This window comes from Verruconis gallopava (assembly GCF_000836295.1).
Source record: "Verruconis gallopava strain CBS 43764 unplaced genomic scaffold supercont1.47, whole genome shotgun sequence".
Lineage (NCBI taxonomy): Eukaryota > Fungi > Ascomycota > Dothideomycetes > Venturiales > Sympoventuriaceae > Verruconis > Verruconis gallopava.
The window spans coordinates 158,382-176,388 of record NW_015622183.1 but is presented as its reverse complement, the minus strand read 5'-3'; the positions used below and the strand labels follow the sequence as shown (position 1 = coordinate 176,388).

The 18,007-nt window shown below is 51.0% G+C and overlaps 7 protein-coding genes across 7 annotated transcripts; 1 reads left to right on the top strand and 6 right to left on the bottom strand.

Moving 5' to 3' along the window:
- Window positions 1-34: 34 nt before the first annotated feature.
- Window positions 35-1,728, bottom strand: PV09_08791 (uncharacterized protein). The gene is made up of 2 exons (XM_016362746.1): window positions 1,508-1,728; window positions 35-1,442 (listed from the first exon to the last, which is right to left on the bottom strand). Exons 1-2 carry the CDS (start codon window positions 1,593-1,595, stop codon window positions 742-744), a joined length of 789 nt encoding a protein of 262 aa, XP_016209486.1. The 5' UTR covers window positions 1,596-1,728; the 3' UTR covers window positions 35-741.
- Window positions 1,729-1,798: 70 nt separating this feature from the next.
- PV09_08790 (uncharacterized protein) lies at window positions 1,799-3,882 on the bottom strand. The gene is made up of 2 exons (XM_016362745.1): window positions 3,576-3,882; window positions 1,799-3,431 (listed from the first exon to the last, which is right to left on the bottom strand). Exons 1-2 carry the CDS (start codon window positions 3,585-3,587, stop codon window positions 2,373-2,375), a joined length of 1,071 nt encoding a protein of 356 aa, XP_016209485.1. The 5' UTR covers window positions 3,588-3,882; the 3' UTR covers window positions 1,799-2,372.
- Window positions 3,883-6,475: 2,593 nt separating this feature from the next.
- On the bottom strand, window positions 6,476-7,693 carry PV09_08789 (uncharacterized protein). Its single transcript, XM_016362744.1, has 3 exons — window positions 7,545-7,693; window positions 7,415-7,487; window positions 6,476-7,356 (listed from the first exon to the last, which is right to left on the bottom strand). Exons 1-3 carry the CDS (start codon window positions 7,628-7,630, stop codon window positions 6,478-6,480), a joined length of 1,038 nt encoding a protein of 345 aa, XP_016209484.1. The 5' UTR covers window positions 7,631-7,693; the 3' UTR covers window positions 6,476-6,477.
- Window positions 7,694-8,706: 1,013 nt separating this feature from the next.
- PV09_08788 (uncharacterized protein) lies at window positions 8,707-10,349 on the bottom strand. The gene is made up of 2 exons (XM_016362743.1): window positions 10,141-10,349; window positions 8,707-10,083 (listed from the first exon to the last, which is right to left on the bottom strand). The coding sequence occupies exons 1-2, from the start codon at window positions 10,278-10,280 to the stop codon at window positions 8,916-8,918; spliced, it is 1,308 nt and encodes a 435-aa protein (XP_016209483.1). The 5' UTR covers window positions 10,281-10,349; the 3' UTR covers window positions 8,707-8,915.
- A 143-nt stretch (window positions 10,350-10,492) lies between these two features.
- PV09_08787 (GTP-binding protein ryh1) lies at window positions 10,493-11,826 on the top strand. The gene is made up of 6 exons (XM_016362742.1): window positions 10,493-10,671; window positions 10,731-10,756; window positions 10,814-10,902; window positions 10,959-11,088; window positions 11,146-11,424; window positions 11,481-11,826. The coding sequence occupies exons 1-6, from the start codon at window positions 10,631-10,633 to the stop codon at window positions 11,537-11,539; spliced, it is 624 nt and encodes a 207-aa protein (XP_016209482.1). The 5' UTR covers window positions 10,493-10,630; the 3' UTR covers window positions 11,540-11,826.
- On the bottom strand, window positions 11,740-13,534 carry PV09_08786 (uncharacterized protein). Its single transcript, XM_016362741.1, has 2 exons — window positions 13,071-13,534; window positions 11,740-13,008 (listed from the first exon to the last, which is right to left on the bottom strand). Exons 1-2 carry the CDS (start codon window positions 13,399-13,401, stop codon window positions 12,164-12,166), a joined length of 1,176 nt encoding a protein of 391 aa, XP_016209481.1. The 5' UTR covers window positions 13,402-13,534; the 3' UTR covers window positions 11,740-12,163.
- A 113-nt stretch (window positions 13,535-13,647) lies between these two features.
- Window positions 13,648-17,574, bottom strand: PV09_08785 (uncharacterized protein). Its single transcript, XM_016362740.1, has 2 exons — window positions 16,971-17,574; window positions 13,648-16,915 (listed from the first exon to the last, which is right to left on the bottom strand). Exons 1-2 carry the CDS (start codon window positions 17,209-17,211, stop codon window positions 15,021-15,023), a joined length of 2,136 nt encoding a protein of 711 aa, XP_016209480.1. The 5' UTR covers window positions 17,212-17,574; the 3' UTR covers window positions 13,648-15,020.
- Window positions 17,575-18,007: the final 433 nt, after the last annotated feature.

Genomic DNA, 18,007 nt, shown 5'->3' with positions numbered 1-18,007 from the left:
AGTCTCATCTGCCAAGGCTGAGACTCGTGCAGAAGTCTCACATGCCAAGACTGAGACTCGTGCAGAAGTCTCACATGCCAAGACTGAGACTGCCACTTGGCATTGCTTGGCAATGACCCATGTTACCCTGGCTGTACTGACAAGTACGCCGTAACAATCCTTTAGTACCTAGTACTTTATTACTTTGCCCTTTTTACTTTTAAGCTCGTGCTGGATCTGTACTTTCTAACGAAACAGAAGTCCGCTTAAGAGAACTGAGAACCAGAGCGCAATTGACCATGGGAGAGCGGACTGCAGTATCGGGCCCGGACTTTGCACATGGCTTACGAAAATATCGTCGAGCTTGCATTTGTCGATCTTTCGTCCGGAATGCCCTCCGACCCCAAGCTTTCCTTTCCAGCTCTATCCGCTTAAGCGAGGAAGCACCCAGAAATCAGAGTATACCATTCTACTATTAGGAGGTTGAATCCCGGGATAAGGCAGTGGTATTTAACGAATTTGGCATTCGTCGCGGCCGGATTCGAGCGGGGAACAAGCATCACTTAGCAGCCAAACCGGAGCACCTACAGAATAACAAGTCAATAGGACTATATACGTCGTGGAGCATTTCCCGATCGGGTTTTCTCAGCCTCGCTAGGTCATCCACGCCAGGTTTAACATGCGTTCAGCTTTTGTCCGAGGAACGATGCCTCTGCGGGGCAACAAAGGCAATCTTCGTTTGTTCGACCCTCCTTTTCATGTTCAGTCTAAGTTCTGAGCCAGAACGATTAGACTGAATCTCAGATCGCCGCCTCCAGCAGCGGCCTCGCGTCTCAAAAATGCGCGAACACCTAGCTCCAACGCCTTCTCCCCCAAGACGTCCTCTCCTTCGGGTAGCTGACCACGGTCAAGCGGGCCTTTTCTACGACCATCCATCTCCCACAAGTGGTTGTCCTCTGTCTTGACGAAACAAACAAAATGCAGGTCGACGTTGTTGTCTGCCGCTGGCGCTGCCGTGTCACCGATCGTTGCAGCGCTTCTGTGTGCAGACTCGAGAGCCTGAGACTCGTAAAGCAGATCAGCGCGCTCAGATGGCTTAAGTGGGATTGCCTTCTTCAGCAAGTCGTGCAGATCTGAATCCTTTTTGATAAACGACCGGACAACCCCATTGCTCACCGCATGGAGGAGGCCAATAAGACCACATGCGTTGCCAATGGTCTGTTTGTACCAGACGACAGGCTCATTTTCGCCCGAGCCGTCGTACTCTGGCCTGTTTTGATCCTCTTCTCTCCGGAACTTCTCGTATGTATCGGTAACGGGAAAGATCAGCAAGAGGGCGTGCGCCGGGCGGGGGACGAATTCAAGAAGAGAGGGTTCGTCGATGCTCCACACATCCTGGAAGCTGAGATCCTGGGACAAGCCAAGCTTGTACATCAGCGAGTTCATGACGTCTGGGTTATTTTCTGCCAAAACATCAGTTAACACATAGCTCGTCCTCTCGATACTTGTGGAGAGCAGTGCCACGCACCGAGCGGAATGAAACGCTTTCTCGACGGAGGGACATCTGGACTATCCATCTTGTGGTGCTCGGCGTTCTCGTGTTCGGTCGAGACCATGGTCACATAATCTCGAGCGCGGATGGATGCAGAGAAACAACCGAGTTATATAGCGCGCCTGTGTCAGAAAAAGATCTGGCAGGGCGTAGGCAGTTGCAGGCAGCCAGACCCACGCACCGTGAGCCGCAGGCACAGGCAAGCGGATGACGTCCTGCCCCGCGCCGGACCCCCCTGCAGACAGGACGCCCCCTCGCCAAGCGTGGCGGCACCTCAACGCGCTTTGGGTCTGCCAGGCAAAGCACAACGTCTTGCCCCTCCACATTGTTCGATTGCTCTGTCCGTGATACAAAGTCATGCACAGAAACGCCTGCCAACGGCAACCAGAGCCCTGCTCCTTGAAGCATGAGAGTCTAATCACCATCTGTCTGCAGCCGTCGCTGCAAATAATCACTGCATCCCAGGAGCACTCTACTATCCGGCCCTATGAAAGAACATCGTTGGCCAACCCTTCGACAGCGGGCGGATAGAGTAAGTTGTCAGACTAAAATGCTGTATTAAGGATCGATTCAAGTAAATTACGTCGTGCTTTTGCTGTGCATACACGGTCTCAAGCTGAACACGTCCGCTTTTGTCAGGATTCTGTTGTTACAACGTGGGTGTGCCTACCATTCCCCCAAGCTTTCACTCTATATAATGCAGTTCCCGTCTTTTAACTTTTGTCCTGCACAGAGTTTGTAATACATGCCGCGAGATCCTTCATCTCCGACTTTCGTCCATCTTCGCATCAGCGATGTGGTGATATGGTCGTTTCGCGCAAGGTCGTCACATAGTGGCCATTCAAGGATTCGCCTCTCCGGCAGCGTATTTTTCGATGTCAACGTCGCGTGATTTAGGGTCGCTGGCATGGTTTTGCAAAGAGCCTGCGTCTGACGAGCCGGCAGTTTTCGATATGCTAGTCCTTGGCTCAGAAGCAGGCTCCACTTCGTCGGATGCAACGCGTTGCTTGCTGGTAGCGGCGGCCGCGGCCTTTTGATAATTTTTGTGTTGCTTTGCCCCGTCTGGGATGTGGAATCTCTTATCGACACGACTGATTGCGTATAGGTAAACGGTAAGAACCTCGATGGTGAAATTGACAATGTAGAAGGGGGCTTTGCCAAGTATTTTCGGCAGTGGCCGAGTCTGCGGAACAGGTGTCAACCACGTTGTGCCAGCGCGGTAAGACGCACCGAAGCAGACAAGAATGGTTCCGACGAATAAAATAGAGACTTTGTAGCGCCATCGGCCTTTTCCAAACTTGTCAAGTGGTCGGTCGTTGCTCCGAGGAATCACAGTTGCAGCCAGCGTCAAAGGAATCGGCAGGAACGAGATGATTGCAAAAGTGGTGACTCCGTAAAGTAATATGTCTCTGTCGATCTTGTGGGTGTGAGTGCTTAAGGTGTAGAAGGACTGTACGACGACAATAATGACCATGATAATGGTCAGCACGATCAAGGCGTAGACGAATTTGAACAACGCGCCGACGAACGGGTGCCAGCCAACACGCGGGTGCGAGCTCCGGATCAAGCGCTGCGCAAAGACTAGGTTGACGATGAAGAGGATGACGACGCCGGCGGCTGTAAAAATCTGTGCAGCTATCGCGAGGGACAGATCGGTTGGCAGCGAGGCAGAGGCGATGCGCATGATACAAGTGACGATCCGCGCCATACAGAAACCGAAGATGAGCGCCGAGAAGAAGAAGCGGTGGTTCCGTCTCCGGTTGATCTGAAAGATGCTCATGTGGTACGCAGCACCACCGATGAAGAGGGCCAGGAAGACTGCCGTGATGGGTATATCAACATGCTTTTCCAGCCTTCCACCCAGCGACCATGTCTGTGGAAGATATGGCCCTGATTTTTTCTGCACGAAGTTAGTATCTGCAGCTCAATGTGATTTTGAAGTTTGAGTCTTCTCTTCAGCCTCGAATCCAAGCGCACGGTCGAAGGACTTCACCCCAAAAAAAGATAAGGAGGGAGGGACGAAATTCATGGGAATAAGGCATACCTGTGGCTCCATCTCTGTGATGCTCCTCAACTCGTCACCGAGCCAAATGGAGGACGTTCTGTCTTGCTCGAAGATGATTCTAGCAGACGGGAGTTGTGCGAAAGTCAATGGTGCGATGGAATGAACCAGAGCTGTAGCAGGCTCGGGTGGACTAGAGAAAGAGAATTTGGCGGAGCAACTCCAGTGTCTTTGTGAAATGGACTTATGCCAACCGCGTATGTGTGAACATAGGCATCATGGGCGAGGCAGCGAACGTCGTTATATTCTTCCGCAAGGACGGAGCAATGGTGTCTCCGTTGAAGAGAAGTAATTGCGTTTGCCTCTTAAGTTAGCCACTTGCATCCTTCGCTAAGAACAGCCTGCTGGAGCTTGAGCAAAGCCGATACGCGCTCGGTCTTTTTGGTCTAGGCCGAGCGTCCGACGATCGTGGTCACCCGACAATCTGAAGTGTCCAAGACGCGGAACCAGCACCATTCGCAAGGAAAAAGACGGGCGGGAAAAGGAAATCAAACCAAGCAAACCACAACTGATCCCTACACTCAAGATTCACGGTACATGCGAGAGCTTGGGTTGAACTTGTTCGTACATTGTACTTGGATGATCCGTACGGCACCATGCTCTCGAACATGACCTCAACCAAAACACAGATCAGGACGTTGCTTGCACTTTCGGCTGCGACAGCTTGAGGTATGTCGCGAGTGTGACAACGGTAGGCAATCGGCCCCGACGCAACGCAGTTTTTGACATCATCGGCTGCCTTTTTGCAGCACTTGCTGACGCTTTATTGGTCCGCATCCTCGTTCGTCGGAATGAACCCGGCCGCGAATGGAAGATGCTCGGGCTCGTTCCGAACCTCCTCCTCTAATGTCGGTGCGGCGAACTTGTTTGGCAAATCTCCCGCGACTGCGTCTAGACCGTCAGCTTTGCACGACTACCTGACAAAATAGACCATTCGATACCTGTGGAGCGTCAAGACATGTTTGGAGAGCGACTTTGCTTCCGGACAAGATTACCTCACCAGCTACCTGGTGCCCTGGCATTGTGTGTGTCTATCGTCGGTTCTTCTATCAACATCTCAGAGTGCTGAGTTTTTCAGTTGATCTCTCATCGCTATCCTGGCCTTAAAGATGGCTGAATAATCCCTAGGATCGATCGTTCTACCTATTCGTGTTGATTTACTTACATTTCTTCTGTACTACGAGAACATCTCTTACCTGCCTGCAAAAGGACGACCTAATTATAGTCAGCTCACGCGCACGTGATAATCCCGTTCTCCGATTGAGACTGCATCTCTACGGCTTTTGCCAAAACACTTGCAGCATTTTGACGGTAGCCAAGGGTTCATTAGTCTGAAGAGGAGCAACCAGCCTTGCGCATCAGCTATAGCTTGGCAGCGGATTGACCCGTCTAGCAACGATGCATCAACGAGATGAACCGCAACCTTTACGGCGCTGATTTCCCTAGGATGGGTTGATTTGTTCATATTCATATTCAATCAATCGACAAAAACGATCTCTAGCTATATGTCCGATGTCCTCCTTCGAAGGGAAAGGCTCACTGCCGAGATCAACATTGTGTGTTCCTTTGGCATTGATAGAGCTCAGTAGAGGTTGCATGGCGCAATAGATTGAACGTGTCTGATGGCACCAGCGGTAACTCAAACTTTGGGGAGTGAGCGAACTTCGCAAACAGCGACTCGCGTCTCGAGTCGAACTAGTTTAGAGCGTGAATTGAAGCTATAGCTTGTGGACGTGTCGAAATTGGAGCAACGAGGATCAGTTCAGATGCTCTCGATACGAAGGCGTCACCGCAAGCAGGAGCAGCTAAGAAAAATCGTTCTACAACACCTGAGCAGCACTCGTACGAATCAGTTCTTTATCAACCCGTTGTCTTGGCCGCTCACTCAACGGCCTGGTTTCTGATTTTGATTCAACGGTGGGAGTCCGTTCCGTTGATAGACCCATCCGTCTTTGTTCAGTAGCGTCGCATCGCCGAGATGCTTGACACATTGAGTCCTTGAAAAGCATTGTGATATCTTCGGGCACAAAAATCCATCTCGCTCTGGGCCCCACCTGTCCGTTCCTTGCCCACATCCATTTTCTGCCAGCACCGACGGAGCACTGTAACCCAAGCACAGAAATGGCCTTTCAGCACTGCGGCCCGTACATGAGTATGTTGGAGAGACATGGTAAGCTTTTGCTCACATGGGAAGCGATATGATATCCTGATTCTGATAGATCTTTAGGCGCAGGATCCAAGACGAGTGATCTTCGAAAGGATGAACCACCTTCATGTCTGGCATGATTTATACGTGCAGAGAGCATCGTTAGCAGTGATTCACACTATAAGTGACAGCTTCACACCTTATCACGCGGCACAGTCTTGGAGATAGTGAAAAGCGTGTCATGAAGTCAGTACACGGAAACTCTACGCTGATATGGCTCGCCCCGCCTTGATAGGATCAGAGCAAAGGAGTTTCGAACCAGTACGCCCGAAGAATCGTCTTAGTCAAGTAGATTTGTTCAACAAGCACCTTGTACAATCTCGAAACCAAGTTCTCTGTCGTCTGCGGGACAAAGTCTTGTCATGTCAACACCGTTTTGCCGTGAGACATGATTCAAGAATATATAATTTCAAGTGATAACAATTTGGAGCATCGTATGGGAGCAATAGGAGCTTTCGATTATGCTTGAAATATGCACGATGTTATAGAGCAGACGCGTCCATTTTCTTACTTTGAGCTGATCAAGCTATGTGTAGCATCATTTTGATGGTCTAAAGGATAAGCACGCAATCAAGAACCATTGGTATTTACACTTGAGCTATGACGTCCAACTCAGAAGTAAATTCCATTGCACATTCTATTTCATATCAAAGAGTCTATGAAAAAATGTGACTGGCGCTAAGACACATGATGAGCGCCGTCATAAATGTATGTCTCACCAGTCTCTATGTCGACCCTTCCATCCATCTCCTTGCTGAACGCATATGGCGGTGGAGTCGTGGTAATTAGGTCGCGCAAAGGTGTGTTGTCAGTATCGAAAGTTGCCGACCCCCTGTTACCACTCGGCTCACCGAAAATTCCAATGTTACTGCCTCTTTGTAGAAATCGTTTCCAACCGAATATCTTGCGAAGTAAAGGCCACCAGCACATGACGTTGGAAACATAGATGCTGATGCTGGATTCTCGAATGTGCCAGACCATGTAAACGGTCGTGTTTGGCATGGTAAAGTTGTAGTACTTGTTGAGTATTGCGGCAAGAATGACAAAGAGGCCGAGACTGAAGATGCCAACTAGTAGAAATCGCTTCAGTAGTGGCACCCTAGCATTGATGATAAACGGCAGGGGTAACAGAAGCATCAGGAAATCGGAGGAGACGTTGAAGACCATTTGGATGATGCAATAGTAGAAGTAGTTTGCACATTGCGGATTCTTGACTGGTAGTGCCCAGTACTGCGAGAAAGGCCGACAGAGAACGAAGAGACAGGAAATCTCTACAACGACAAGACCGAACACCGTGTAACAGATCACAAGCCTGACCCAGATGTTGTTCGCGGTATCTCTGGTCATGTTGTAGTATAGCATCAGCAGACAAGCCTTGACACCCCAGAGGGTTACGAGATACGCTTGGTTCAGGCCCACTACTATTTTGCTACCGTATATGCGGTCTTGAACTTCTCGAGGATCATTCAAGATGCCCTCGAGTTGTTCAGGTGGATATTCGTTGGTGGAATAATGGCAAGAATAGTTCAGCAACACCAGCAATACAACATAGCAACACTAGGGTTCGGTCAGCAAGTGCTGTGCACAGGCAGAGAAATAGCCGATGCCAACGAACAAAGGTAAGAACCATGGTGTAGTCATCGATCTGGAGTTTTTTCCACGACTGTTTGAGGATGGCTCTCGACCAGCTGGATTCCTGTTACACAAAACCATTCCGAGTGGAGACAGAGCTATAAGAGACTTACAGCCTCCCGAAAAAGAGCACGAAGCCCACGGAGCCGAACACGACCGATTCTTCGAGGATTTGATTGGCAGAAGGAGACGTCAGCATGGCTGTACCTGTTTTAGCGATGACGGTGTGATAAAAGCCGAGTGAAATGTGTGACAAAATCACATCTGAAAGCACCAAAAAAAAAAGAAATCCAGCAGACGGCTCTTAGTCAAAGAGAAACAATGCAGGCAAACGAACTGAGAGAAAGGGAGGTTGGAAGTCCAAGAGACAGATTCTGCAAACACGAAATATAGGACGCTCTAGCATGGAGGGCACACATGGCTGAGAGCCCGCGCCAGGCGAGAGATAAGAGAGGATGCGATACCTGGGCAAGAGAGTCCCACACAGATAGTCGACAGAGCCGGCAGGGCAACAGGTGGACACGAACTCTACTGATGAAGAGGCGTTGGCTTCTCACCGATCGAGGCAGGGTGCTTCCGTGCCAGCGCGTGGGATATGGGGCACAAAGGCGAGGGGCAACATGGAGGATGGTGAGAAGCCAGCGAGGTGGGCGGAGAAGACGACGAAGCCCACGGAGCCGGCTGAGGGGCGTCGACGGGCAGGAAGGTGCGACGGACGCATACGATTGTGGCCGGACGTCGCTTCCGTGGACGCCATGGAGAGACGACCAGACGCAGCGGAGAAGTCGAGTTTCTGCGCTCGTGCTGGACTCACATTGCCGCATCGCTTCGAGGTGAAGGCGGATGTCGAGTCCCCTGCGCGTCGTGTTTTCGCACTGCCGCGTCGCGAATGCGTTGCTTTCTACCGTCACAGATACCGGAATCCGGGTTATGCAATGGCCATTGGGATCCCGTGGTGGGGACGAGGTGGGCGACGGTCGGAACCCGCCGTGCTCCCCCCCTCGATTCGTCACATGATCAGCAGTCTGTCATCAGCTCTCACATCGTCTTCGCTCTGTCCCAAACAAATCCCGAAACGTACGGTCACAGACACAGCCGCGATGCGGCAGTGTGCACAACACAAAGCTAATCTCTCCACAAAGGCTGTCGTTGATTCACATCGACGCCCGTAGACCGGCGCCTTGGGGGAAAGGCCTCGAAACGTTTGTCCCAAGCTACACTGGGCAACGAGAAGAGGATGTCATGATTCGATGCTGCCACTCTTTGGCTTGAATTCCTGGATACGCTTAATGAGATTTTGACCTTGCATGACTACGCAGCAGAGCCTGCCACAGCTAGAGCAGGCACCTTCGATAGCCTGAATCTTGTATGTGCAAGTAATCTAATCCGCAGCGGCCCATCACATCGCAAGACTCGGACTGCGTTGTGCCACCTGTACAATCTGCTTAGACCGCCGTGCAAAAAGCAAAATCTTTGACTGTCCTCTATTTTAGTTTCCAATCCTTGTACGACCACTTCTCTTTCACCTCCCGCTTCGGCTTCTTGGGCTGTGTTATCTTCGCCCTGCTTTCGATCTTGCCCCGAAGGATCATGCTCCTATACCGATCCTGCAGGAGATTGCCCTCTGGCCGCAACCGCCGGAGCGAGTCTTCCAGCTCATCCGCAAGCACTACCTCGAGCGGGGCTTCAGGAACGTGCTTTGGTCGCCTCCTTCTTAATTTGATGTCCTCTCCCTCGGACGAGGACGATTCCTCAGGCAAAGGCTCTGCCTGTGGCCTGCTGCTGGAATTGCGATTTTCTTTAGCCAGTGCCTTGAGCTGAGCCAGGTCTAGATCGCGCGTGCGCATCTTCTCCTCGTGACGTTTGCGCTGCTCTTCCTGCTTTCGCCTCTTGATCTTGTTTCTTTCAGCCGGTGTCTTGCGTTCCGGCCTCTTCTTGCGTAGCCACGACCTGTTCTGCTCGGCATCTTCCTTCTCACTCATGATCCCCTCCCACTCGCTTTCCCACTCGCTTTCCCAATGCTCTGTGTCTTCCTCAGCTTGAGCCTTCGCAATCATGGCCTGCCTCTCTTCCTCTTGCCGTTCCTCCTCGAGCCTCTGGCGCTCTTCTGCCACGGCCTTGTCGCCCTCGCGCTGGATGAGAGCCTCCCAATCTTCGAACAAGGGATTGTAGCTCTTGCCGGCTTCTGGCTTGCGTACGGCAGAAATTGCTTTACCACTTTTGGCTAAGCTGATGGGCGCCTGCTTGAGTGTGACTGGTTCTCGAACCGCATTCTTCTTGGCTAGAAATGGCAGCTCCGCAGGCTGAGTGGACGCTTCGGCAGCCCACGGGTCATAATCTGCATCGTCACCCTGTTTGACGACGTCTTTGTGCACTGAATTGCCACCGTATGCAAATTTTCGGAGTCTTTCGTACTCTTTTCTCGAAACATAGTCTCGTCGTCGCTTGCTGCTTGGCTCCACAAGGCCGTCCGTGACTCTGGAGCCGGCCGGCCGTTTGTGCGTGGCTACAGATGGCACTGCAGAGCGCTGTGCAAGAATCTCATCTGCCTTGAGAAGCTTGTTGGCGCGGGCGTACGCTTTCTGGATGTCCTTCGAGCCGGTCGTGTCGGTGACGAAAAGCTCCGCCGAATCTCGTTCAGCAATGACGCCTCTGTTCGTAAAAAATGAGCGTTTTTCAAGAAGAATGAGCCTTTGCGGGTCGTCCTACCCGTGCTTGATAACTTCCTCGCGGACTTCCTCCAAGCCATCCTGCACTTCGGTGATGTCGACATTTTTGCGCCAGGCCTTCTTGCCCTTGCGCGAGGGCTGCTTGTGCTGCTGCGGAGGCAGAATTGAAGCCTCGGCCATGGTCAGCGCCGAAACACGCAAGAGAACGCAAAAGTAGAAGCGAGTATATGGATCGATGTCTGCTGGAGGTGGATCTAGAATTGCATGCGTCCAGAAATTTTTGGTGTCCGTTGGACCAGGGTCTAGCCAAAGCTGCGTCCAAGGGTACGGTAAGTCCCGTCCTCAGGCTTCCTTCTGGGGTCAGCGTCATTATCATTCGCCCAGAAGCGCAGCACCCCCAGAACTTTTGCTGCTCCTCCTTTATTACCCCATTGCACCCATATTAGTACCACTGCCACTTCGCTCTTCGGACCAACGTAGTCGCCTCGCAGCCTGCTTCTCGGTTTGTTGTTCACAGTCAGCCAGGCACGATGGCGCAGTCGGGATACTCCAATCCGTTGAAGAAGTTCAAGTAGGGCAGCCGGAATTTCGCCACGGAACATATTGGCACCGATGCTGATGGCATGTTAGGCTTGTCTTCTTGGGCGAGCAGAGCGGTATGTCCTCAAACGATAGTTGCCTATCTTTGCAAGCGCTGACCTTGCGTTTGCCAGTCGGCAAGACGTCACTGATAACTCGCTTCATGTATGATACATTCGACAACACGTACCAGGCCACAATCGGCATCGATTTCCTCTCCAAGGTGCGCGCGCACGTCTACAGCCGGGCCGGGCGTGCATGTTAACATTTTGTGCGCAGACCATGTACCTCGATGACCGGACGGTGAGGTTACAGTTGTGGGACACGGCAGGCCAGGAGCGCTTCCGGAGTTTGATCCCCTCCTACATTCGCGATTCTAGCGTCGCGGTCGTGGTGTACGATGTTACTAGTACGTCATCTTGAAGACCGTTTCAACAGCGCTGGACTGATGCAAGGGGTTGTACAGATGCCAAGACATTCGATCAGACGCGAAAATGGGTCGACGACGTGCGAGGCGAACGTGGCAACGATGTCATCATCGTGCTGGTCGGCAACAAGACCGATCTGTCGGACAAGCGAGAAGTCACGGAGCAGCAGGGGGCTGAAGAGGCGCGAAAAAACAACCTGATGTTCATTGAGACCAGCGCGAAGGTTGGACATAACGTCAAACTGCTCTTCAAGCGAATCGCACAGGCGTTGCCCGGGATGGAAGCTGAAAATTCAGCAGCAGAGCAGAGAGGGACAAGTATGACACGAAGATGGAGCGAACGCTATGCCCGGATTTGCTGACATGTGCAACAGTGATTGACGTGAACATCAACCCCAACCCGCAATCTCAGGAAAACAGTTGCAACTGTTAGTAGGGCTCCTTCTACGACGACGTTGATTTGCTTCGCTTTATCGTACCCATTTTTATCGCATTGGGTAGGCCGCATCGAGCATGGCGTTTGGAGAGGATGAGCAGGGTCCATAGCGAAGTATTGTCTAATGGGTCTAAGGAAGCAGCCTGTAATCCAGATATTGTGCTGTTTGCAGGAATTACAAAGTTTTGTCATAAATACCATATTTATTGAGTTTCAAAACGTCTCTGATATCGTGCAAAGATTCTTAATGCTTGTTATAGTTCTCAACATTCGTGTAATTGAACAAGATGCAGATATTTGAATCTCATCAACAGTCCATACCGAGGCCAATCTTGTGAGTTCAAGTAGCCCCCAGTGGCGCAATGAATTCTTCCAAATGGAATACACAAAGAACGTAAAGATATACGCAAGAACTGTTGACGTGAAGATGAATTGTGATCACACACTTAGCGCAATTCGTTCGCAAATTCGGACAGAAGTATCGACGAGTGTAGTTTCTTCTGACGTTGAAGTCCACCCTCCAAAGCCACGGGACTTTCGACAACGACAAAACAGAAAGAAAATTAGTCTCTGAGTGACAGTTTCGGCTTATGAGTGATCATGCTCGCTGCTATGACCAGTTCAGCTTGATGGAGTGGCTTTTCCAGGATGGAGCAAACTGGAACGACTCCCATCAAATGTGCTAATGTCAACTGCATCGGGCCGTTCACTACTTGTAAGCGGCTCCTCTTCAATGAAAGCTCTGCCTTTGATACCCGCCAGCTCTCGATCTGTAACATCGAGCGCACTTGCGTTTCGTGCTGGTCCAGTCTGGGGAGCCGTCAGAGCTGTTGTGGGATTCCCTATGCCGTTGGCAATCTCATCTTCGTTATCATTGTAGAGGATATGGTGTTTAGGTTCGGGGACCTTTTCTTCTACAGCAACAGGTATTGGTGTGGGAACCGTTGATTCACGTACAGGCTCAGTTGTCGAACTGCTCGCAGGATTTGTGTTTGACGGATAGACATCCGCAGCTGAAGCCGATTGATGGAGTCGTTCATGTTCGTGGGAGAGGTTCGAGTTGAGAGAAGTCCTCGATTTCTTTCGCTTTTTGTGAATCAGACAGATTATCAGCAGTAAGAATACGATGAGGGAGACAGATCCAATAGTCGCACCAATGGCGATATCGCGTGTCTTGTGAGATTTGTTACTGCCACCTGCTGGCGCCGCTGATGGAGACGAAGCGAAGCTCGAGCTGGCCGAGCTTGCGAAGGCGCTGCCACTGACCAGACTGGACACAGGAACAATTGACGTTGACGTAGTGCCTGTTGCTAGGCCAATGATCGTCACAGCCGTTCCGGTAGGCAGCGTAAACACTTTCAGATTTTTTTCGCAATTGCCAGTGCTGTCCTCTTCATCCACTGCGCAAACAAAACGATTGTTGCCGCAAGCCCTAAGGGCACCGTCGGTGTTGTTCCCGTTTTGATCTAATCGCAAGCGTTAGCAATGTTTTCATATCCGGAATTTTAGACAGTGCAAATCTACGCACTCAAGCAGAAGTTTCCGCATATTGTATCGTTCCAGGATGGATCTGTGCAAGTACCCCTCTCAATGCTTCCTACAGAGGCTTTCGCAATGCTATCGTCGGTGACCACACACAATTTGTTGCTCATGCATGTCCACCCATTCGGACAGCACATACTAGTTTCTGCATATGGATCGCATGGTCGGTCATCATATGCGGCGGTAGAGTTATGATTTGGATAGTAGCAATATCCCTTTGTGGGGGGAGATATAGCCGCGGTGGTCGTAGCTGACGGATTAATTGACTGTGCGTACGCCGCGAAGACGCAAATGGCAGCTAGAAGAAAACTCGGCATGCTGTCAAGCAAGATAAGGGAAAACCCCTTGGGTCAGGACAAGGAAAAGCTGGGACAGAGTAATGTTTTATCCTGTTATATTGGCCTTTTGGAAGCGGCCTCATTGAGGAGCAACGGCACAAAAGGACTGAGGCAGAAGGCAGTGGAAGCTGAGCCTTGAAAAAGCCCAGGCGGAGCAGCAAGCAGGCTAGATGTATTGGAAGCGTTCTGCGCCGGATTTCTGCAGCTGCAGCGTTGCCCGAGATCCACCCAGCCTCTCAGCCTTGCGTGCATCAAAGAAGAAAACTATGGCAATATGGGTGTCGACGAGAAGACAAGGCCGCGGCTCGACACGGGCATGGCTTTTTTTTACGCACATTCTATTCAGGCCGAAGTCTTTTCGAAAAAAATTGAAAGGGATGAGGCAAGGCTGACAAGATGCGAAGTACGATTAAAAGAGGGAGCGATGGTGTTGTATCCCTGCAGTGGCTGATCGGCTTCGTGTCCGAACCAAGCCCATCACCTCACTAATTAGCGCTGCTTCTGCCAAGGATATAAGGTTCACCTGATTGAGCGCTGTATGCAGATTCGGCTTCGAGGCGCTGCACTTTTGATTGCCGCGAACATTGTCGCTGGTGCCAAGATTTAGCAGCTGGTAATAGCATGCTGGACTGATCAACAACTGAGTAAAGTTTCTAGCAACAACGAAGCTGGCAAAATCCACCCCAAATAAAGAAGCCTTGGTGACGCCAATCGCTCTGTTCTAAGATGATTTCGTTTTCGATAACCCTCTTCCTCGATGAGTATACGTAAGACTGTCAGTGGTCCATTGTTAACTCTGCGATGCAGATCACTTCGCGAGCCACCCCGTATCATATTTCTACCAGCTAGTGGCGACGAGTCGTTGTGGTCTTCCAACCATTGTTTTGCCGATACGATGCGTCACTTTTTAGCTTGACACTTTCTCGTAAATCGCTGTTCTGAGCCTCTCTCGGAATCCGATTTTATTCTTTCCTCATGACTTTTAAGTGGGAATCATTTAGGATCCGGCAGCGTTGAGCTTGTGAACGATCGGATCAGGCAAAATGTTCGTACAAACTTTTCACCTGTTAGATCTGGGGCCCTTTAATCTTAGCTCGATTGGGAGGAGACCAAACTTTGTGATTACATGAAAGCGCTGCTGGTCTTACATGTAAGAAAAAGTTCCCGAGCCAGAATGCCTCACAACAAGCTTGAGACGGTGGCAGACCTCTTAGGAGCATAAGGAACCATGCCGAACAAACTCTTTTCCGATAACAAAGCCCCAAAGAAAGGGCGATGTAAAGTCGAGCGTCAAATGTGTAGAGAAAAGTGGTTCTAGTGCTCAACTCGAAATCTCTTCCATAATTCCTAAGCCTTGAATTTCTTGACAGTATTCGTCTAAGCTTCGGTTCTACGCTGCAGAGAGTTGGAATAAGACCCACTCTATATTCCCAGTGAACGCTGAAGCATGATTAATGATTTGCAGCTTGATTCTAGCGATGAGGACTGCCACTTCGACATCCTTTTTGGCGCCATAACACAAAATGTATTGTGCGTTGAGTCGCATCCTGATTGGCCACTGCTTTTTGAGACGAAGCTCAAGAGGATCATGATATCCCTCAATGGAAATATGATCCTTGGCTACCGTACGGTTGCCCAAATGCTGTCATACTCTCTGTCTCCTCCTCCCCCAAGTCTATGAACTGATCAAGACCATCAGCCTGGTCGTTCCCGCTCATTTGTGTGTCAAACTCTGTTTGCATAGGCATATGATGCACATGTGGCTGTGACTGTGGTGGCAGTTGCTGTTGCTGTTGCGGTGGCTCCGTCCTTGGCGCTATCTCCATCGCGGGAGTCGGTGGTTCCGTACCTTCGATCAAACGTAAGCCTTCAGGCACAGCTCGACCAAATGCGGATTCTCGCTTGTCATGCCGTATACCCGCGGTTCGATTTACGTCTATGCGGCCGTTGAAAGAACGTGCAACGGAATCGGTCTGACCATCCCGCACGCAGTCACTGTAGTTGGGTTGTTGATTGACGATGGGCGCCATGATGCTAGTCTCGTACCAGCGACCCTTCACATCGGCGACATCTACCACTTGCCCGTACTGCAGAATCTTCCAGAATGATTTCGGCCCCCCAATCGCCTGGATGGCTTTGTTGCGAGCCTCCAGGTCTTCACGCATGCGTTGCGGGACCAGATGCTGGCGGTCTGGTGTAACAGCATCACTTGGAAGGGTAGAACAGGATATGACGTTACCTGTCAACAGGACTTTCGTTGGTGCCGTTGGCTGGGTAGAAATGAATTGCAAAGGACGTTCGATGATTTGCGAGATGACAAGAACATCCTCGCTATTGCTCGCACGCAATCGAACCGGATCGCCGACCCACACCCGCTCGCCCCCAATATAAACACCGTTCCAGAACATTTGGTGTGTGGTATAATGTGGTTGGGCATCACTCTGTACTTGCGTGATCGGGGAAGACTTTAGGTAGCCAAATGGTGTGTATGTGGAATCGATTGCTCGTGCAGCCATTATACTGGCATCGACGATAACAATCTCATCATTACTCGGCCCGTAGCGGCCGCTAACGACTGCATTCCAATCGACCGTCGAAAAGGTCGGTTGCGGTCCTTGGTTCAGTCCCTGGTGACAAAAAATCGGTGGGCTCCAGGCTAGCCACGGCCGCATGGCCGTTTCTATTTCAATGATGACTGTGTTCTGAGGTAGAAATGGGGCAGATAGAGGTTGAATGACGTATCTCCGACTATGATGTGGAGGCATGTTTCTCAACATCCACCTTCGAATCACAACACCAAGCGCCCACGCTGCACCACGGTTGAACCAAACAAGCTCGCCTAATCTGAAGCTGAACTGACCGTATGTGGTGTCGATCTGTTGATCAATGTCCTTCGGGGTTGGCAGTGTAGCTACTTCGAGCTGCCGTTGCGGGGCCTGCGGCTGAGGCGCCTGCTGTTGGGGTGCATGTGGTTGGGACACACGCTGCTGGGGGTTCTGCTGTGGAGTGGCCTGCTGTCGTGGCGGAGAAGCTGCAGGAGCGGTGATGGACTGTGTAGCAGGCTTGGAATGTGCAGTAGCTGGTGCAAGCTGCTGCGCTGTCGAACGAGCAGGAATCTCAACAGCCGGCATTTTATTCACGGCCTGCTCTGCTTTTTGGCTCTCGACTTTCATGGACACTGTGCCTCCTTTCGCCGGACCAGACTTGACGTCTGTCTGCAATTCATCCGGGGAGCACAACTTGCAAGTACAGTTCATGGGGTCTCCGGCCTCATCTGTACAAAGCCATAATAAGTGCGGGAAGAAGTCGCCTGGGCTTCGGAATCTCTTCTTCCTGCCACCTGGGTGGCCATATAAGTATGCGTCTTGTCTATCATGACCTCCTCCAGCGTGAGTCTTGCCGGGTTTCGCATCTCCGTCCGTCGGCTTTGACTTGACATGCTCGAAGAGGCGGTAGTTTTCAGGAAGATCGTCCAGGATGTATGCTCCGTCTGCTGAACGGCAAAACATTAGTTTGATGCCGGGTCGAAGGCAAAACCCTGAACTCACCGTACGAGAAATCTTTACCACCCAGCTCCTTGACGAGCATGCCAGCGAGCTTGCGTCTCCAATCTAGGTGTTTGGCATCGTGCATGGTCAGCGGGCGGTAGTAGTCGCTCACTCCTTTCTCATTAGGCGTTGAATCCAGCTGCTCCTTGGTGGGCTCATTCTTCTCCCGTACACGATTCTTACCCTCAGTCTCCAGTTTGCCATCGGAGCGCCGACAGTATATCACGTTGAACAGCGTCATCGTTGAGCAGGTAATAACGCTGTCAGAAAACCTCGCCAGTGCAACTTTGTGTCGATAACTATCGCACTATCTCAGCTCCCTCCTCGTCCATCCTCTGTGCCCAGTGCGGATGAGTACGGAGGCAAGTAGATCGGATTTTTGTTTTCTGTGGTACGGGTTATGTGGTTCAAGCCGGGAATATAAATGTGGAGGTAGTGCATCAATGTACAGAGTCAACGTGGTGTGGAATAAACTCTGGACGATCGGAGACGCCACTCTGGAGGTTCGCGTCCATGCGCGTCGTGACCTAAATTCAACTCCACACCAGAAATTGTTGAAGAGAGTTCTGCGCAACGCTGTCCTTGCCCTGTAGTTGAAGAGCTCTTTGCACAGCAAAACTGAAGTGCATGCCAGATCATGAGCAACCGAAGACGGGGGAAAAGCCCCGTAAAAGGCCAGAGGTCTGCCGGCATAATACACACACTACGTTGCCACTAATGAGCTATTGAAGTTGAATGCAACGCTGATGATAAGCCCACAGTAATGTGCTGCCTTTTTGGCCAGCCTCACTTTGGTTTCAATCATGTCTATTGCAGGTGCTGTAGATCAGGCCTTTCGTTTCCTCGCATTCGCATTTGGCAGTTGTGATGCTTTGTCCTCACATCCTCTGACTACGTTTATCATGCGGAGGGTCCTTTTATGTCTCTTTTGATCTCTATCAATCCTCAAACCTGACAAAAACGCGCTACCAAACTTGACGCCCTGTTCGCATTGTTATGGAAATTAGCCGGGCACCGTCGGTATCCGAAGAGAACAC